The sequence below is a fragment of the Bubalus bubalis genome, chromosome X (assembly GCF_019923935.1).
Source record: "Bubalus bubalis isolate 160015118507 breed Murrah chromosome X, NDDB_SH_1, whole genome shotgun sequence".
Lineage (NCBI taxonomy): Eukaryota > Metazoa > Chordata > Mammalia > Artiodactyla > Bovidae > Bubalus > Bubalus bubalis.
This window is the reverse complement of record NC_059181.1, coordinates 140329205-140351436: the sequence shown is the minus strand read 5'-3', so window position 1 is coordinate 140351436 and position 22232 is coordinate 140329205. Positions and strand designations below refer to the sequence as shown.

The 22232-nt window shown below is 40.9% G+C and overlaps 1 protein-coding gene across 1 annotated transcript in view; it reads left to right on the top strand.

The window, feature by feature from the left end:
* Window positions 1–21286, top strand: part of USP26 (ubiquitin specific peptidase 26) — a 39608-nt gene extending 18322 nt beyond the window's left edge. Inside the window, exon 5 of the mRNA XM_044937068.2 lies at window positions 17843–21286. Coding sequence (XP_044793003.2) covers window positions 18107–20797 — 2691 coding nt within the window. The 5' untranslated portion in view covers window positions 17843–18106 and the 3' untranslated portion in view covers window positions 20798–21286. The remainder of the gene's footprint in view (window positions 1–17842) is intronic.
* Window positions 21287–22232: the final 946 nt, after the last annotated feature.

Genomic DNA, 22232 nt, shown 5'->3' with positions numbered 1-22232 from the left:
TATCACAGGAGATTGGATGTAGTTCCCTGTGCTATACAGTAGGACCTTGTTGTTTATCCATTCTATGTATAATAGCTTGCATCTACTAACCCCAAACTCCCGCTCCATCCCTCTCCCTTCTTTACTACCTCTCCTCCTTGGCAGCCACAAGTCTCTTCTCTATGTGAGTCTGTTTCTGTTCTGTAAACATGTTCATTTGTGCCATATATTTGATTCCACATATAAGTGATATCATATGACATTTGTGTTTCTAACTTACTTCACTGTTGGTGGGAATGTAAGTTGATGCAGCCACTATGGAAAACAAAATGGAGGTTCCTCAGAAAACTGAGGCTAGAATTACCACATGATCCAGCAATTCCACTCCTGGGTGTATACCTGGACAAAACTATAATTCAAAAAGATACCTTCACCCCTATGTTCATAGAGCTGTTTACAATAACCAAAACAAGGAACCAAGCTAAATGTCCATCGACAGATGAATAAAGATATGCTACATATATACAATGGAATGCTACTCAGCCATAAAAAAGAACGAAAAAAATGCCATTTGCAGCAACATGGATGGACCTAGAGATTATCATACTAAGTGGAGTAAGTCAGACAGAGTGTCTAATCTTTAAAAAATGGCTGCCAAATGTGACTAAGTACTCACTCATTTCTGTTCAGCATAGGCAATGTCCTTAATAGACAGCTGCAGGACCCTGATTACACTCTGTTTTGCTTATTAGATCCTGTGACTTATTCCGATGAAGAGAGAACAGGTCTCACTGGTAACAAAACAATCATGCTTTCAGCCCCAGTGAGCATCACCTCTGATCTAGGCTGAATTGTATCTATAAAATTCGTATGTTGAAGCCCTAACCACCAATGTGACTGTATTTAGAGATAAGGCTTTTAGAAGGTCATTAAGTTTAAATAAAGTCAAAAGGATTAGATCCTAATCAGATCGAATTAGTGGCCTTATAAGGAAAGAGAGCTCTCTTTGCATGCCCACACACTGAGGAAAGGCTATGTGAGACCACAGTGAGAAGGTAGCCATCTACAGGCCAGGAAGAGCAATCTCACCAAGAAACCAAGCCTTGCTTCTAAAATTATGAGAAAATAGATTTCTATTTTTTAAACCACCCATGCTGGTATTTGTTATGACAACCCATGCTGACTAAGGCATCCTCCATTCTTCTTTCTTTAGCCATGGAGGATCAGTGGGAACAATAAGGAAAGTATTGCCTGCGTATAAAACACAGATAAAGAAATTCCCTGTGTGGAAGTCTGGCATTTACAGTTGTTTAAAGGGCAATTTGGCTTGTCTCTTTTGTGTTTTAATAGCAGAAAGACATTTCACATAATAATTCAACTCCATGGTTCACTCTAATCTCTGTCTCTGAGTGGGGCTTTGCATTTTTTGCTTGTGATTTACATCGCCTGACACCTAATGTAATGACTCCCACTGCAAGGGCCATTGCTGCATCTGTGCAGCTCCAATCTGTCACTGGCAACGTTCTGAGAGCTGGGGTACCCTCCATTCAATCATGAAACTAGACTGAGTATAATTAATTACATCCTTTACCCCCAGCCCCACCAACTGCAACACATCACTTCTCTTAAAAACTCAGTCAAAGCAATATTTTTTCCCATACCCTCTATCCCCATCTTTTCAGTAAATGCAGACATGGTTGTGCAATCAATCTTGAAACTTTAGGCTGTTTTTTTTTTTAATTTCAAATATTCATGAGCATATCTCTGCTGCAGATTTTAAATGTATTCTTTTAAGAAATGTATTCTTTTAGAATGAGCTCTCTAACTGACTACTGTACTTCAGGAAGATCTTTGAAACTGGAGTTTCAGCCACCTGTATGTAAGCAATGGCCATCTCTGTGACTGTCTTCTAGGACTGTAACAGATGCTTTAGCTGATAAATAACACCCATAATTTTATTGTCAAGTTTGCAGTTTGGTAACAGTACCTAAGCACCAGTTATTCTGTGGACTACGTTAAATGGAGTAATAGAATGCAGGACTAGGATTTCAAGGGTGAGATTTGATATGATTGTTTAGGTTGTATCATTAGGCATTACACCAAATAATTTATCCAAGTGGATGGTCTTCAATTTTCAAGTCACTCAGATTTTGAGTGACTGATAAGTTAAGAGAATGAGGTTCATTATGGGCGGTGAGAGGGAAAAAAAGTGCATCAGAAGCTTGGAAAAGAACAGACTCTCAAAACCAGCTAAGCCCATGATGCATTCCAGTGAATTGTTAGGATGCTATTATGTTAAGAAGTTCTCTGCTTTCCTATAAAGGTCTCTGAGAGTATTTTCTGTTGGCCATTAAGACAGAGCAACACAAACCAGACAGCAGTTGTGACTTGAATGCTCAGTGCTGTAAAACTATTATGTGAATCGTGTTCAGTTTACATATGGAAGATGATGGTGCCTCAGTGCTGTTTGCATCATTACAACTCAGGAGGAAAAATGTAAAGCGAGTGGAAAAGAGGAAGGTAGAAAAAATTAATTGGAGCTTTGAGACCAAGGACATGCCCACCTGGTCAGCTCCATCTAAAGTTAAAGAAGTAAATGCTGTCTAGAGGACTCAGTCGCTTCTTTTGAATCTCTGGAAGGCTGTTAATCTCTTGCCCACATATAGGAAGCATAGCCCCTGGAACAGACTCCGGGCACTAGAAAATAGAAATCAAAATAAGGCAGAAGTTGTTGGAGTTTATCTAGGACAGTTTAGTTGCTGCTGCTAAGTCACTTCAGTCGTGTCCGACTCTGTGCGACCCCATAGACGGCAGCCCACCAGGCTCCCCCGTCCCTGGGATTCTCCAGGCAAGAACACTGGAGTGGGTTGCCATTTCTTTCTCAAATGCATGAAAGTGAAAAGTGAAAGTGAAGTCGCTCAGTCGTGTCCGACTCTTAGTGACCCCATGGACTGCAGCCCACCAGGCTCCTCTGTCCATGGGATTTTCCAGGCAAGAGTACTGGAGTGGGGTGCCATTACCAAAATAATATCCTCATTACTCCAACTCTCTCCTTCAACCTAACACTATTCCTTGTACTTTAGATCTTTGTATTGCTCCTCATCCCCAGAATGTGTCCCCTTTCCTTTCACGTAATGAGTAGACTGGAAGGGGAGAGACTGTACTTAGGAAATGAGGCTCTGCACTTAGGTAAGTACTTAGGTAGGAAATTTGAGTTCTAGTCTCGGCTCAGACACTTAAAACCTCTCTGACCTGAATGTCCTTACCTGACATACTTGATTGTGAGGGTAAGGATCTTTTATCTCATCAGTGCCAACAGTTCTTAAGTCTGAACATTTACCAGCCTCAGAGAGGTTCCTGCTCTGTGGCCCATTGGCATGTAGAGGGATGTGGGATTTACTTATATCTAGGAAATAACATTGACCTGGCCCCTGAATTTTCACATTAAAAGATTAATCCTACTTACTGTGCTTGTCTCAAGTATGAATCTGTTTTCTATCAGTAGAAAATATTAACACTGTATTTTTTCTCTAGTCATATTTTTGTTAAGACATGAGTTTATACTGTATTCAGGGTTCATATCCTCCTTTCTTAATATATCCATCTCATGGGCTTCTTAACAGTAACCATATATCTTGAACCAAGTAATGTACACATAGTATATTAGTGGAGTCACTTTAAATGAAAGTGTCAGAAAGAAAAGCAATTCAAAGTAGCTTCTAAGCAAGAGAGGGAATGAATGGCATATTACTGAGAAATCTGATGGAGGCACTTTAGTTCACATACAGCATTGACTTTCATTCTGTTTCTCAGCGCTGCTTTCTTTTGTCCTGTAAGTCTTGGCTCTTACCTGACACAAAGAGGCCCTATCCATATGGTAAGAGGACACAACTGCCAGGGCTCCCCCTTGTCTACATTGTAAGACAAGATGTTTAAGCTCTGTGGCATCCGATTGTCTCTGCATGGCTCATGTGCGTCACCTGTACCAATCTTGGTGGACAGGGATCTTGGGTCACCATGATGGGCAGGCAGTGCTCTGATTGCCGGCTAACAAACAAAAAAATCAACAGCCCTTCACTACACTATTCCTAGTCTACTCAGCACTCACACACCCTCGGTGAGATGAAATATAATCAAGCTGATGTTTCCAGTGATACCTGTGGAGGGACTTCTTTCTGCAATTGTGAAATTCATTTTGTGAAGTCTTTAACAGGAATAAAAATCAAATTTTACATTTTTCCACCTTTTTGGTAGTCACAGATACATTCACTCCCTTTTCTACATTTCAAAGTCAGGTAATTCTTGGGGCTTCCCTGGTGGTCCAGTGGCTAGGAATCCACCTTGCAATGCAAAAGTCAAGTCATTCTGAAGCCTTGTAAATATTCAGACCCACTGTGTTCATTCAGTTGGTCATACATATGGCATCAGGTGCCATTTGCAATCTGAATATTATTTCATTCCCACCCAGGGGTGCTGTCTTAGCTCCTTAAATGGATAACCAGTTGTCTACTTCAGTGTCTCTTGGACTCAGACCCCACTGTCATAAATCATATTTTCATTCTCCATCTCTGGGACCACATCTTGGGTTCACTAAATTCCACATCCTAGTGACTCTTAGCACCAGACTCTCCATCCAGAGGGGCTGTTAACGGCTCTTGCTTTGTTGTTTTCCCAGTGCCTTCTGCTTGTTGATGTGGAGCTCTCATTTCTACAATTTCTTCTCTCTATATTTAACTGCTCCCTTGTTGACAGCCAAAATCCCATCTATTCCATACTAGAAGGGAATGTGAATGTGGAATAGAAACTTAGACTATCAGGAAACTGTTCATTTTAAGTAATTCTACTGGCTTAAAGAAGTAGGAGTTTAATTATTTTCATTATTTTTCACCTAAGAGCTATATCTTGGGTTGTCAAAATTTCTATTTAAGGCTTTTCAACATGAATATGGAATTAATGATTAAAACTATCATTTAGGAAGTTTTGACTGCATGTAACAAAATGTTTTAATGTATGTCATGCAAACTACAGGGTCACATCACAGAAACTGTGTTGGTAGTAAATTCACTCCTTGTGTAACAGCTCCAGCTCATTAAGGATCAGTGCTCTTACGAGCTTTCATATTACTCTGCCATCCTGAACTTGTTAACTTTTTAAGTCAATTAATCTAGCATGACTTTTCCTTTCCCAACCTTTGGACTTAAACCTCATGGTATTCCATGTCCAGTGGTCCTGAGCTTTTAACTGCCAGGAACAAAACAGAACTTCAGTAGCATAAATAAATATGATGGTTGTTGCAGTGGTTCAGGGGCATCTTCAAGGAACCATGTTTTTAAGAAAGATTTTCAGTCTTCAATTCTGGTTGTATCTTATCTTCTGGTGGTTGTCTCTTGGAATTAATAAGGCTTCTTTATTGCAGTATTCATCTTCATCTTGTTGTTTCATGAGATAAGAAGGCTTCCTTATTCTATTTATGTTCAGTTGGTAAAAAGGGAAGTGTGAATATTGAATGGCAAAATGGGTCTTTGCAGGTATCTTTTTTTTATCAGCTACACAAACTCCATAGACTCCTGCTTTGTTGTTCAGTTGCTCGGTTGTGTCCGACTCTTTGTGACCCCATGGACTGCAGCACACCAGGCCTCCCTGTCCATCACCAACTCCTGGAGTTTACTCAAACTCATGTCCATTGAGTCAGTGATGCAATCCAGCCATCTCATCCTCTGTTGTCCCCTTCTTCTCCTGCCTTCAATCTTTCTCAGCATCAGGGTCTTTTCTAATGAGTCAGCTCTTTGCATCAGGTGGCCAAAGTATTGGAGCTTCAGCTTCAGCATCTGTCCTCCCAGTGAATACTCAGGATTGATTTACTTTAGGATTGACTGGTTTGATCTCCTTGCAGTCCAAGGGACTCTCAAGAGTCTTCTCCAACACCACAGTTCAAAAGCAACAATTCTTCAGCACTCAGTTTTCTTTATGGTCCAACTCTGGAAAAACCGTAGCTTGACTAAATGGACCTTTGTCAGGAAAGTAATGTCTCTGCTTTGTAATATGCTGTCTAGGTTTGTGGGCTTCCCTGGTGTCTCAGTGGATAAAGAATCTGCCTGCAATGCAGGAGACCCCTGTTCAATTTCTGGGTCAGGAAGATCCCCTGGAGAAGGGATAAGCCACCCTCTCTGGTGGTCTCGAGTTTCCCAGGTGGCTCAGATAGTAAAGAATCTGCCGGCAATGCAGGACACCTGGGTTCGATCCCTGGGTTTGGAAGATCCCCTGGAGGGAGGGCATGGCAACCCACTCCAGTATTCTTGACTGGAGAATCCTGAGAGCAGAGCCCGGCAGGCTACAGTCCGTGGTATCGCAAAGAGTCAGACACGACTGAGCAATTAGGCACAGCAGCAGGTTTGTCATAGCTTTTCTTCCAAGGACCAAGTGTCTTTAATTTCATGGCTGCAGTCACCATCTGCAGCATTTTGGAGCCCAAGAAAATAAAGTCTGTCACTGTTTCCATTGTTTCCCCATCTATTTGCTATGAAGTGATGGGAATGGATGCCATGATCTTTGTTTTATGAATGTTGAGTTTTAAGCCAGCTTTTTCACTCTCTTCTTTCAATTTCATCAAGAGGCTCTTTAGTTCCTCTTCATTTTCAGCCACAAGGGTGATGTCATACGCATATCTGAGGTTATTGATATTTCTCTCTGCAATTTTGATTCCAGCTTGTGCTTCATCCAGCCTGGCATTTCGCATGATGTACTGTGCATATAAGTTAAATAAGCAGGGTGACAATATACAGCCTTGACATACTCTTTTCCCAATTTTGAACCAGTCTGTTGTTCCATGTCCAGTTCTAACTGTGCTTCTTGACCTGCATACAGATTTCTCAGGAGGCAGGTAAGGTGGTCTGATATTCCCATCTCTTTAAAAATTTTCCAGTTTGTGGTGACCCACACAGTCAAAGGCTTTAGCGTAGTCAATGAAGCAGAAGTAGGTGTTTTACTGGAACTTTCTTGCTTTTTCTATGATCGAACAGATGTTGGCAATTTGATCTCTGGTTCCTCTTCCTTTTCTAAATCCAGCTTGAACATCTGGAAGTTCTCGGTTCATGTACTGTTGAAGCCTGGCTTGGAGGATTTTGAGCATTATTTTGCTAGCGTGTGAGATGAGTGCAATTGTGCAGTAATTTGAACATTCTTTGACATTGTCCTTCTTTGGGATCGGGCTTCCCTTGTTTCTCAACTGGTAAAGAATCCCCCGGCAATGCGGGATACCTGGGTTCAAAATCTGGGTTGGGAAGATCCCCTGGAGAAGGGAAAGGCTACCCACTCCAGTATTCTGGCCTGGAGAATTCATTTCATGGACTGTATAGTCCATGGGGTCGCAGAGTCAGACATGACTGAGCGACTTTCACTTCTTTGGGATTGGAATAAAAACTGACCTTTTCCAGTTCTGTAGCTACTGCTGAGTTTTCCAAATTTGCTGGCATGTTGAGTGAAGCACTTTAACAGCATCATCTTTTAGGATTTGAAATAACTCAGCTGTAATTTCATCACTTTCACTAGCTTTGTTCGTAGTGATGCTTCCTAAGGCCCACTTGACTTCACACTCCAAGATGTCTGGGCTCTAGTGTCTTGATAACTGTGTCAGATGTCCTCAACAGTCTGGAAGGGGGATTGGAAAGCCATATGGAAGTAAATATAATGGTAGAATTTCCAGAACTGACAAGGAATTAAGCTATGCCTACAGTCACCTTATCTATGCTGTCCCATATGGCTCAGTTCAGTCACTCAGTTGTGTCCGACTCTTTGCGACTCTGTGAATTGCAGCACACCAGGCCTCCCTGTCCATCACGAACTCCCGGAGCTTGCTCAAACTCATGTCCATCGAGTCAGCGGTACAATCCAACCATCTCATCCTCTGTCGTCCCCTTCTCCTCCTGCCTTCAATCTTCCCCAGCATCAGGGTCTTTTCCAATGAGTCAGTTCTTCACATCAGGTGGTCAAAATATTGGAGCTTCAGCATTAGTCCTTCCAATGAATATTCAGGACTGATTTCCTTTAGGATTGACTGGTTTAATCTCCTTGCAGTCCAAGGGACTCTCAAGTCTTCTCCAACACCACAGTTCAAGAGCATCAGTTCTTTGGTGCTCAGCTTTGTTTATGGAAAAAAGAAAGCTTTCTTCATATATTAAAAAAATAAGGTTTCACCTATCCAAAAGACGTAAATGGAAATCCTTACTGTGTCTTGGGAAAATGACACACAGGTAATAATCCATGGAGAATCTGACTTGGGTAAAGATTGATGCTTGATTCTGATTGGGTAACGATCATGATAAACTAGATTAGAATGGTGGGCATGGCACAACAGGGATTTGGAGGCAAGAGGTTGAAAAAGTCGTGGGATATAAACTGTTAGTCGAGGCTTTGTTTTGAAGAGTTGCTGGAATGAACTGAAAAGCTGTTTGCAGCTTGTATCTTTCTGGGCCAAGTCATTTTGGGTAGGAAGGTCATATTGATGAAAATAGTGGAATAGAAGACTCATGCGAATATAGACAGGAAGCTATACAGGGTATATGACTTTGGTTCTCAGCACTTATCTACTGGGGGAGTACATGTGCCCTGCCTCCCATCATGTGATTTTTAAAGTTAACAGAGATAAGAAGCAATAATTGAGGAAAGAGGGATAGCACTGAGTTGGGAGACTGGTGGACAGATTCATGAGAGAGGTATACATTTGAGCTATGTATGATCGTTGGTTATAAGTTTAGAACATTTGAGTGGCAACCTAGTGTTTCTAAAGGCTAAAGGTTACTACTACTTTCGAGAAGGGCACGGCAACTCATTCCAGTATTCTTGCCTGGAAAGTTCCATGAACGGAAGAGCCTGGTAGGCTACAGTCCATGGGGTTGCAAAGAGTCGGACATGACTGAGTGAAAGGGGCTTCCCTGATAGCTCAGTTAGTAAAAAATCCGCCTGCAATGCAGGAGACCCCGGTTTAATATCTGGGTCAGGAAGATCAGCTGGAGAAGGGATTCATGAGAGAGGTAACATTTGAGCTATGTACGCCTTGATCATTGGTTATAAGTTTAAAACATTTGAGTGGTAACCTAGTGTTTCATGCTAAAGGCTACTACTACTTGATTAGTCATGTCTTCCTTTCTTCTTTGAGTTCATTCAGGGCTAGTCAAGTCATAGTCCTATGGGTGGAACATGAAAGCAAGTTCAGCACCCCCTCCTTTCTAAATTGGAGTACAGTTGATTTATAATGTGTTAGTTTCAGGTGTATAGCACACTGATTCAGTATTACATTTTGAAGGATTGTAGGCCCTCTGAAGCAAGGTGGTATGTTTTCTTGACTGCTTTTTTATAAATGAGCTCATCTTTTGGAGCAGAGCTTCTTAGCTCTGCCTTTTTCACTTGAGGAGTGCTTCCATTAGCACCACATAAACATCACTAAAATATCAGCAGAGAAAGAAGGAATGAGGTGCTTTGTTGGACTCTAGGGATGCTGTGCAAGGATGCAAGTCCAGAGCAGCTGCTCATTTTCTCATTTCAGCTTTGTGAGTTCCTTTTCGTTCCAAGATGACTAAGCTGAGAGGAGCTCTGTTTTTTCAAACAATGAGTTAGTCACTGGAAGCAGGAGCACTTACTTTGATTTTTTGAAGTGTTTTCTCTCTCATACACGTGCACACACAGGCATTTTTGTTAATGGCAGCAAAGAGGGAAAAACTGGTATGCAGAATGAGGGACTGCTTAAGTAGGGAGATGAATGAGAACTGCTGTTTTAGAAGGATTGGAGGTATGACTTAGGTTTTGGGACTCCATTCCTAAGATTATTTACAGACAAGTTAAAATAAAGCAATGAACAAGTTAAGGCAACTTTGCATTTCTCCTGTTCAGGTAACTAACTGATCTTTCAGATAAGACAGATGGGTGTTTTAAAGGTATGAGAAGAGATTTTAATTCCAGCACTTGTGGCATCTAACACATTTTTGAGTGTTTCCCCCAAAAGTGGCTTTGTAAAGTTCCCTCATAGCTCTTCCTAGGCCTAACGGTGTCACATTTATCCATAACCAAGCTGCAGATGTGTTGGAATTGCTGCCCTCCTTCTCCTTACTTTAGAAAAGGATCTTCCCTAGTGGCTTAGTCGGTAAGGAGTCTGCCTGCAATATGGGAGACCCAGGTTCAATCCTGGGGTTGGGAAGATCCCCTGGAGGAGGAAATGGCAACCCACTCCAGTTTTCTTGCCTGGAGAATTCCATGGACAGAGGAGCCTGGCGGGCTACAGTCCTTGGGGTCACAGAGCCAGACACGACTGAGTGTCTAACACTTTCACTTTCTTACCTTAGAAAGGAAAATGCTGTAGCTCCCTCTTGTGTTATGTGAGACCAAAAACATCCTGCTTGATCCACCTCAGCAGAATCCACTCCACTAATTATCCTAAAAGTATCTCCTCAAAGCTTTTTGGGGATGGGACTTTGCTATTTGCTGTACACAGGAAAGAACCAGGGCACCCAGCTAATCTGTGATTTCTCATCTCACTTCCTACTTTTCTGCAGTGTTCCCAAGGGCCTCTTACCTGGAGGATCACCTTTTTCTGGCAGTTGGGGATGATTTTCCTCATGAGGTTGTAGTCCTCTTATCTGCCATGTAGTCCATCAAATCTTGTACAGTTTCATGTCCAAATAGAGCAAGTGGAGCTTGCTTTCACTGTGGCCCCCTCTTGCCCTGTGATCGGGGTCATTCATTCTGTATCCTGACTTTTCAGCTTGAGCAGTCACTGGTTTCTTTGCCCTTCCACCTCCAGAGTAAACATGTCAAGTATTCCCAAGTCTCTCACATTCTAGCACATGAGTTTGGAATTAAACATTTTAGCTGCTTAATAAGCGTGCAACCAGAGTGTGAGATGCAGCCACACATCTCTTTTGAAAGTGATTCCCCAATCTTAGTTCCTATGCCACACTTGACTTCCATGTGGGAGTAGGGGAAATGCCACAGTGCTCCTTATTAATGACTTTCCTTACTTCAATTTATATTTGATAACTAATTGATATTCTACATAAGTGTAGCAATTCTTATATAATGTGTTTTTTTTTTTTTACTGATTTTGCATCTTTGCCAATACTGCAAGAAAAGAGGGAAACTCTCATTTTATAGGTCATTTAAAAGTTACTTAAGTTAAATATACTGATTGTTTCAAAGATTAACAGTTTTGCAATTATATCTTGAGGACAAAACCATAATAGAATTGCTTCATTTAAGTGTGTGTGCCTTTGAAATTCTATAGACAGTAGTTTTCACTTGTTCAGTCTCCCGTCTCATTTAACCTGGTCTCTTCATGTGATAGCTTGATGTTCCAGTAACAGTTCCAGCCCATTTAATTTTACCCCCTTCCTGTCCTGCCGGCCCTCATCTTAAAACTTTGGACACTGTTTTCTTAAGGAAAGTTAGAGTTCTTTGATCCCAACCCTTAAAGGACTCCTACTTGTCCAGCTTTATGATTTCCCTTGGGAAAGCAGTTTCACTCCACGCTGACTGAAAATAAATTGGAGTACAGTTGATGAGTACAGAATGATGAGTACGCCCACTCGTCATTCTCTGGCACTTGTTAACTTTGTGGTCAGTTCATGTGAAGCAGCCATGCAAGGTAGCATAGGCTAAGTGACAGTCTTAAAAAACTGAATGCTCTGAGTTTCTGAGGCATGAAAACTCAGCCCTAGCACTCATTCTGAATGAACTGAGACTTGGACTCGATCTTAAAAGGAAGAGTAGAACTAAGACAAAAATAGGGAGATTATGTGTGAACTTCAGACAGAGAAGAAATGCCATAAGAAGTTGAGATGGCAGAAAACCCATGAACTCTTACGTAACAATAGCTGAAAGTGTGTGTGTGTTAGTCACTTCAATCCTGTCCGACTCTTTGCGACCCCGTGGACTGTAGCTCACCAGGCTTCTCTGCCCATGAGGATTCTCCAGGCAAGAATATTGGAGTGGGGTGCCATGCCCTCCTCTAGGGGATCTTTCTGACCCAGAAATCGAACCTAAGTCTCCCACGTTCCAGGCAGATTCTTTACCTTGTGAGCCACCAAGGAAGCCCAACACTAACTGAATTTTACTTAATACATTTTCCTTGAACTGCCATTTTCCAGTATATTTGTCTTACAACTTGTCTGAGGTTGGGAGTGCTTTATTGCTTCATCTTCACATCTTGTACATAGTTGATGTCCATATTCGACTAGGTACCAACAAATATTCTGATTTCAATGTAACAAGTGCACTTTCTCATGAAAGAGCGCTTTCTTAATGAAATCATATTTAATTTCTGGAAAATAATCTGCATTCTGTTTTCCTAATCAACTATGTCTTATTAATAGCACTAACATAATCATTTTAAAAGAATGAAAAACAACAACAAAAAAGCTCTGCCAAACCTGTCTCTGAGAAAAGGTTCAAAGCTTGAGTAGTTCATGGGAACAATTTGCTAGTGGAGATTTCTTCTCATTTCGGTCCCGGCCTCCTATGGAGAGATTTATGTGCAGTGTATGTCAAGAGGCAAAATAATGGCATTTCTCTGCTATACAATGACTTGGACATTTGCTTAGTGGAGAAATGCACCTTTAAACCAGAGAAAGAAGCAGTTTGCCCTGATCCAATCATTTTGAAAAGCCATGTGCACTGAAGCTGGGGCCAAACATAATGACGGGATTTAATTGCTAATGCCCTAGAGGCACTGCGCCTCTTGATGTGTTGACCTTTAACCCAGACTTGGGAAGTTGAAAAAAGAGAGGGGATGGTTTTCCCTTCCCCCTCCCGCATCTGATCCTGCCTGCCTCTAACCCTGTCCACATACTCCTCATCTCTCCACCCCCATCCCCATTAGTTACTTCCAGCTTTGGGGCCAAGGGAGAAAGAGTGAAAGAACTGAAAGGAAGAAGGCAGTAGCATTTGAGAAGGAAGTCTACAGGCAGTTGACAGCTGCTCAGAAGCATGGGGCAGAAGTACAGCTACAGAAGTGGGAGCTGAACTCCTGGTCCCCTGATGCTTCTAGCCCACCTCCAGCCCCATCCCCAATATCTCATGAGATTTAGGCTATGTCTCCATGTTTCTGTTCTCCACTCCCATTTCACCCTTTCTAGTCCATATTTATAATCACTTCCTTCTGACACCTGACTTTTCCTTCTTCAGTTCAGTTCAGTTCAGTTGCTCAGTCGTGTCTGACTGTGACCCCACGGACTGTGACCCCACGGCACGCCAGGCCTCCCTGTCCATCACCAACTCCTGGAGTTTACTCAAACTCATGTCCATTGAGTCAGTGATGCCATCCAACCATCTCATCCTCTGTCGTCCCCTTCTCCCACCTTCAGTGTTTCCCAGCATCAGGATCTTTTCATATGAGTCAGTTCTTCGCATTAGGTGGCCAAAATATTGGAGTTTCAGCTTCAGCATCAGTCCTTCCAATGAATATTCAGGACCGATTTCCTTTAGGATGGACTGGTTGGATCTCTTTGCTGTCCAAGGGACTCTCAAGAGTCTTCTCCAACATCACAGTTCAAAAGCATCAATTCTTCAGTGCTCAGCTTTCTTTATAGTTCAACTCTCACATCCATACATGACTACTGGAAAAATGATAGCCTTGACTAGATGGACCTTTGTTGGCAAAGTAATGTCTCTGCTTTTTAATATGCTGTCTAGGTTGGTCATTTCCTTCTTACTTGGTTATTAATGGCAAAATCTTGAGCAAAGTTAAATTCATAGCTCTGTCTATTACACATCTGCACCATGACAGCCGGGCAGCTAGGTATAGCTGCAGAAAAACTCAAACACGCCCATTGGTTTCGCTGTAAATTCATGACCACTAGCCTGAAGTGGACCCTTTGTGCTGCTCAGCACGTTTACCAGTCCACTCACTTTCTTGGTTTACTTGTTTATAAAACGTTCGCACCTTCTTTCTCTTCTGTCTTGAAGTTTCTTCACTGATCTCCAGCCATGCTGATCTGCTTTCTGTTTATAACATGTTAAGCACACCTGAGGGCCTTGTTACTTATTCTTCCTCCTGCCTGGAGCACCCTGCATCTAAGCATTTGCTTCCTCACTTCCTTCAAGGCCTTGCTATGTGATGTCATCCTTATCAGTCCAGCCTTCTCGGGCCACTCTGGGGAAGGCAGCAAGTACATCCCCATCAAACCTGGGGCACAGCCTGTCCTCTTAACTTTATGTTTTCTTTGACAGTTACCACCATCTGGTATTCTATATATTTTATGTTTGTATATTATTATCCCTCTACTAGAATGAAAATTTTATGAAATCTTGGGTTTTTTTTTTCATTATTCTATAGCTAGTGCTTAATACAATGCTTGCTAGTGTGCCATACAAATTTGTTTCAGGAATGAATGAATAATGAATGCCTATTGGGTTTTGAAAATCCCCTCTTCCCATTTGCCAATACCAACATATTCATAACCATGTTTTTTGTATGGTGACCATAGTTTCTAAGCCCAGATTAAAACATGTCACCTAATTGGTGGGGAAAATACCTTTTATTTTGCACTGTCTTGGGAAATTCAATGTGCTTATTAAGTATATTCTACCTAGAATCATAGTCTTATAGCATAGAGTCCTCAAAGGAAAAAGATGATCATTTTTCAGTTATCTTAATGGCCCTGATAGTGTATTTGGCTTATCCTAGGACACTAAACTATGTTTAGTTTAAAATAAGTGTGAGTTGAAGTTGTTGGGTTTTTCCAGCTCTTGTTTGTGCTTTGTGGAGATACCTAGGAATTACTGGAAACCTCTGGTAATATCCGGTCCCATCTTTTCTAACTTAGTGCGTTCAGTGCCTAGCATATCAGCTCATGGGTCCTGCATCATTTCTATCCAGTAAGGCTTGCTTGAGTAACCGGGCAGGATTTCTCCCCATATGCTAGGTTTGCCTTTGCTCTCTCACTTCAAATTCTTGAAATAATGACAGCATGAATGGTGGGAATAAGGGATACAGAGGGTAAATACTCTAAAAGCCTCACAAGTCCTCATTACATTATCTTACTATAGAATGGATAACCTGGGTTTCCAGGTTCTCAAATTTGCAGGCATTCTTCCCAAGGACCAATTTCTTATTTGCTCTGCAGAACATTAGGTTAAGCCTCATCATTTTGCAGAGTTGTGGATAGGGCTTGAGAAATCTCAGTCCAGGTGATCTTCTCTTTTACAAAATACAGCTCCCACCTGTGGTATGTGTTAAGCTCAAGAAAATGGCAGTGAAAGGATATTTTCCCAGATTCTCCCACTGGAAGCAAGGCCCCTTTAACTGTGATGTTTACGCAGTGATGTTTGGAGTCTAAGATGTTTAGTGACAGTGAATGCTCACATCCTTTTGTCCCTGAGAACACTGACCACAATACTTGGCATGAAGCAGACACTCAAGAGCTCATAATCAGCATAAGGCAGGTGCTTAGCAAATACTCAGTGACCAAGAAGATGAGTGTAAAGTAAATTAGTAGAATAACAGCAAAGCAGACATTTCTACCTGGAGTATTTCTACCTTAGGATCAAGTTCTTGACACTGTAGGCCATGTCTCCAAATATGATAGGAGTAGTGCAACTTTATGAGTTTCTGGCTATACTTTGAGACCAGCAGCTAGCCCAGTGTGTTGCACTAGTAGGTGATTAATCAAACTTAGTGTACTGAGTTTGTGGACAAAAATGAGAGAAAAGCACTTTGACTTTCATAACTTTTAAATGTAGTTGTCATCCATATGTTTTGAATTTGGTGAGGGTCTGGCAAAGGAGGAAGAGTATCATATGTTTACTTTAGGCTGTATAGAATAGTCAAAAAGTTCTCTCCAGATGAGTTTTAAAGAATTGATACATTTTAGTTTAAAATCTTCCCCCAAACCTACCAATCAAAGGAAACCCTAAAAGCCTTTGAGTGATGAGGCAGAATCAAGAAAGGAGATTTAAGCTCAAGATGTGCTAGGAAGTGAGCAGTGACCATTAAACTGTGTATCAGCAACACAGTCCTTAATCTTCACTTCCAGTACTCGGTGGGCTCAAAGAAGTCTCCTTTATTTGGGAATGAAATGGAACCAAGTTGAACTGGGAAGAAGGTATGACAAGTAGAGCCATCGTTTTGGAAACATGTCTCTACACTGCTTCTGAAAGCAGAGAGTGGAAATGCCGTGAGAGTCTAGATTATCTTGGCAATCATTTCAAAGAATGGATAACCATTTTTGATAAATACAGATCAACTGGGATCACAGCGTTTTAAAATGCAAACTAGAAGTGGTTCTGTTGTAGGAAGGGGGAGGCCCCCCTACAGGGCCCCAAGAGCGGGCTCTTGTCTAACACTCGGAAAAGAATTGACGGAGGAGACACGTGCTGACAAAGCAAGAGATTTTATTGGGAAAGGGCACCCGGGTGGAGAGCAGTAGGGTAAGGGAACCCAGGAGAACTGCTCTGCCGCGTGGCTTGCAATGTCGGGTTTTATGGTGATGGGATTAGTTTCCGGGTGGTCTTTGGCCAATCATTCTAATTCAGAGTGTTTCCTGGTGGCACATGCATGGCTCAGCCAAGATGGATGCTAGTGAGAGGGATTCTGGGAAGTGGACGGTCACGCGGTGTCTCCTTTCGACCTCTTCTGGTTGGTGGTGGCTTATTAGTTCCGTGTTCCTTATCAGGACCTCCTGTCATAAAACAACTCATGCAAATGGTGACTATGGTGCCTGGCTAGGGTGGGCAGTTTCAATCAGTGTGCTTCCCCTAACAGTTCTGGGGTTGTAGTTTCTCTCAAGTGGTTGAAATAGGAGCAATTAAGACTTTTTGTGGAGAGGAATAGTTTAAACTCCTACTTAGCACCAATAGTAGGACAGTGAACTATAAATAATCCAAGCACTTGAATTTGCAGTTGTGCTTCAAAGTTTTTATGGCCCCATTTCCATCATGATAAACATAATCATTCGCACTTGGATTCATATGCACTTTTTTATATGGATGAGTGCAATCCCTACTTTACTAAACATAGGTTGATAGATAAAATACTTGATAAAACAAAAATCTCATTAATGTTTGCTTCACCAATTTTGAGTTTTTGATAATTTGGATAGGAATCAAGCAGAAGTTTCATTTAGTATTATTCATAAAGATAGGGTTTGTCGAGCAAGTTAATAACATAGACAAGATTCAGGAATAATATTAACTATGTAGGGAGAAAACATAATTTCCAATCAATTCTTGGACATATGCTTTCGGATAAAAAACATTTGTAGTGCTAAGTGCTGAGCTATTCATTAATTCAGATTGGTTCACTACAGTGTTATTCAGAAATTTAAAATTTTGAGTGATTAAGTACATCTAATCCTTCCTGGCTGGTTTTGAGTACAGGGAGCTAGCTAAGGTTATATGGACCCTGTGGCCAGAGCTGAAGTTAGCCAATTCTTTGATACCTGCTTTAAGCAGTGGTAGTTAGGCCCCCACCCTACATGGGGTAGAATGTATGGACTTACTCTGGTGCTACATGAAAGAAAAGAACATAACAGGATTTGGAAGGAAGTAGATTCAACTGTCCATCTGTTATTGGGTTGAGGGCTGCATAGGGCCTCTCACTTTCTTATTCACTTATTGTGGTTGGCCTGTGGGGTCATTCTGTGACAGGGGGATTAGCATATCATATACATACACTTGAGACACTGTTCATTATGCCCTTCAGCTATGTACTGAAAGTCTTCAAAGTGTTTAATGATTTCAGTTGAAGTGTGGAAATTAATCAGGATAGAATCTAGTATTGCAGTGGAAAAGAGATTTAGTGTGAGAGAGTGAGGTTTGAATTCTATCCAAGCATTTCTCTGATAACTTAAATAATTTTTCTTGATTTTTTTTTCCATAGAGGCCTTGCTTTGGAAATCAAGACTCTGCCCTCATGCAACTGTGGATAGCTCTTGAAGCATACTGGTTTTATCACTAGAGAGCTGGATTATCCAGAGCCTGAAGAGGCTCTAGGATAAAAGTAGCACTTGAAACAGGATCATTCTATATAGAGAACTAAAGAACTATTTCTTTGGTGTTGTCTCCAGAGGTGAACTTGCCAACATATTGGAACTTTAAGATTGTCAATAATTCAAGATAGGTGTATTTAATTTGTAAAGAAACCATGGATCCTGTAGCAGCACATGGTTTTGTCCAATTATGGAACAAGAAGAATGGGATGTCTAAGTCGAAGAAAGCAGTCGTTGAACTATCGGGAAAAAAGAAGAAAACTAGATTGGTGATCTATTTCTGTAATGGAGAAAGCAGAACTTTTGAACTACATAATAATATTAAAAACATGATCATTAGCTCCTATGGGGAAAAAGTGAATCACCTGCATTTAACTTTCCAAAACAACAGCTTCTTTTTTATGGAAAAAGTATCCTCTACAGATGTCAAAAAATTGAAGGCATTCCTGGATGGAGTCTGTCAAAATCATCTTCCACCACCCATAAGACCTGATGTGGATAGCAGTGCCTCTGCCAGCACAACAGTACAGAAGATAGTTGATGAAACTTCATTTCAAAAAGTGGGTCAGAAGTCAAATAGTCAACCTTTTGAGAAAGAAGAAAAAAAGGGGACACCTTCATCTGCATCAGAATCACTAACATCTACCTATGAACAGTTATTAGAAGATGAATATGGGAAGAGGAATAAGATGCTCTCATGGGATTTCCAAAATGAGAGTAGCTCTGTGAAAAAGAGGAAATCCAAGAGATACCTATTAAGAAATGTAAGCCACAATGAGAAGAAAGAATTGAGGATAAAAGGGTTAAAACAGAGTAAATTAGATTTAGATTTTTTATTTAAGATCAGTCCTTACCTACATGGCACCAATCTTATCCCAAAACTGTCTGAGAATATATATTTCACATTTCTGTCAGAACCAGGGTATGATAAGGATGACCCATATTGGGACAGACTCAAGCTGACTCTTGACTACTACCCGGAGAAACTATGGCAAGGCTTCCCCAATTTGGGAAACACCTGTTACATGAATGCAGTTCTGCAGTCTTTATTTTCGATCCCATCATTTGGTGATGATTTACTCAATCGGAGTTACCCATGGTGTAAAATTCCCCCTGATGCACTTAGCATGTGCTTGACACAGATGTTTGTCTTGAAAGACATTTATAACATAAATATTAAGAAGAGGTTACTTGCGAATATTAAAAAAACCATTTCAGCAGTTGTAGAGATATTCGCTAACAACAGGCAGAATGATGCCCATGAGTTTTTAGGTCATTATTTAAGTCAGATGAAAGAAAAAATGGAAAAATTAAACACACTTGTGAAGACTAAAATTGAATCTAAGGAAGAAAGGTCACCTCAACCATTTTTTGCTGGCAGTGCAGCCAAGCAAGCACTCCTTTGTCCTGTCATCACTAATTTCGAGTTTGAGTTGCTGTGCTCTATTACTTGTAAAGGCTGTGGGCATGCTGTTCTTAAGACAGAAGTGAATAATTACCTCTCCATCAATCTTCCCCAAGGACAGCAAGCACTTCCCTTTTCTGTTCAATCTAGTCTTGATCTTTTCTTCGAAACAGAAAACCTAGAGTATACATGTGAGCAGTGTAAACACAAGAAATCTCATAAAAAGTATACATTCAGTAGGCTACCTAGGGTCCTTATTGTTCATCTGAAGCGCTATAACTTTATTGAGTTTCGGTCCTTAAAGAAGGATGACCAAGAAGTCATTATTTCCAAAAATTTAAAGATATCTTCCCATTGCAATGAAAATACCAGACCACCATTTCCTTTAAACAAGAAAGCACATCTTATGAATCTCAATGTTTTAAAAATCTTTCGAAACATAAATTCTAAAGCTATCAGTAAGTTGACACCGTCAACAAAGATGGCCTTGGAATTCATGAATTCTTTGCCTTCATACATTGTACCAGACGAAGAGCCCGAACCACAAAATGATCATGTTCATCATGAAGATTCAAGAGAAGAAGAGAAACAAAAAGACCTCGGAAAATGCTCTGTACTAGAGATACTAGACTCTGCATTGGCAGACTCACAAGATGGAATAATCGTTGCAAGAGAGCTGTTAGCAGTGGCCTTAACAATGAATATGGAAGACTGCTCATTTTCTCTGAGAGAGATAACCATCAGTGACCCAGATGTATGTCAGAAAGTGTTTGAAAATCCAAAACTAAAGGGCGATGAGAGAATCAATATGTTTGCAGATTTTGAGGCTGTGGCTAAGACCACCGAAGATAAAGATGAAAATGCCAAAATTTCAGAAGTTTCCCCAGTGGCTGAACAGACCCCAGATAAAGAAAGGATGAAAACCTATGAACAAGCCCTTTGGCTGACACTGCTTCAAAGCATTCCAAAGACAAAGACTCAAAAGAAAAAGAGCACAGAGAAACTCAAAAGACCAAAGGAATCAGGCGTCCAGGGAACCGAGGTGAATTCCCCAGGTGCATCGGGTTGCAATAAAAAGCCTGGAAAAAAGGACTCTTTACGGATAGAGAAGACAGAAGAGGCATCCAACGAACCAAAAGAAGAAGCTGAGATGGAAGATCGTCAGGGCTACCGGCTCATTGGTGTTCTCAGCCATCTTGGGAAGAGCCTAAATTCAGGCCATTATATCAGTGATGCCTATGACTTTGTAAGGCAAGAGTGGTTCACTTACAATGATTTGCAGGTGTCAAATATCGAAGAGGCCACAATGCAAAAAGCTAGACTTTCCTCTGGGTATGTTTTCTTTTACATGCATAATGAGATCTTTGAAGAGCTGTTGGAAAGGGAGAGCTCCCCACCTTTAAGCACAGAGGCAGGGAAGACCTCTCAAGAGCAGGAATAAAGACAGACTTAAATTGCACAAATCTGCTTGACTCCCTCTCTGGCTATCACTTTCTCCATGGAAGGAAAACTTTCAACTCTAGCCAAGCACAAAGGAGCAACTAGCATCCAGGACCAAAGTTCAAGCAGAAACAGTTACCTGAAAATAAATCTTTGTTCTAACCCTGATCGAGACACCTTAACCCGCAGTTCTGTGATAAACATTTATCTCCCCTACTAGACTAGAACTGTGCTTTCCATATTCTACTAATGCAGTGAATTTTGAGTGTGGTCCTCAAGCCAGTACTATAAGAAACATTGAAGGACTTGTGAGAAATGCAGTTTCTTGATTGCACCATGGACCTACTAATTCTGAAACTGAGGAGAGAGGCAGCAGTTTGATGGCGAGCTTCCAGAAAGTTGGAGAATCATTTCCATAGTGTGTAGAGTATATTGGTGTATTTTCCTGTTGTATATTTGAATTGTTTATATTTTGTAAAGGAGTTTGATCACATTTTTTCTTACATTCATTCATACCTTTCCTTTGTAAGTGTATTAATATTAACATCAAAAGACACAAAATTACTCTTCTGCTGATCAGATTCAGCAGTTTGATGGGAAAAAGCAGTTTCTGAGGTTCTGGCAAAACAAATGAAAAAACTAGTTGCTCAAGTCCTGGCAATAAAACAATAGTTGCTAGGGTCCTGACAATAAACACTAAATGAAGCCTGTAGTTTATGCATCCTTTTGGGCGTACATAGATGAGACTGAACACCATATCAGGTCTACAGATTGTTTGCTTAACTTTTCTTTAATGCCAAAAGGGCTGTATACCATCAAGCTTAAACCCTGAGAATGGAGAAGTTGATTTGCCCTCAAGAAATTCAACACGTTTTCCTGTTTGTCTGCTGGCAAAGAGTTCTTGGTTATCTAAGACCGCCATGCCATTTTCTTCAGAGGGACACTTGCGCTGCCTAAAAGGAATATTGATGACCAGAACTTTACCTGAAGGCTTGACGAAGCTTCACTCAACTTTATAAGACTTGATTCCAGATTTCTTTTACTTACTTAAACCTTATAATATGGTGGCCTTATTCCTTCAATGAGTAAACCATACATGCTTTAAAGTGTACTTGTAGGATTTCAAAGTCTTGTTACTGATTTGATACAGTGTCAAAAAACCTGTGCCTGGATATGATCTGCTTCTGGGTAAAAGCCTCGTGGATCCTGAGGTGATCATATTCTGTTGAAGTGCCATGTGATTCAGGGATTTAGTAATTCTGATATTAAGTTCGTGCCATCTCTGTAACTTAACTTTTTGCTGTCTTTGAGGCAGTGAATTTGTAATGCCTTGTACCTTTGCTATTAACAAATGATTTGTACTAAGAGACTTTCTTACATCATATAAAAGGATTGAACTTTTCAGTCCCACCTTTTCCAGCATGGGTGAGTCCCCC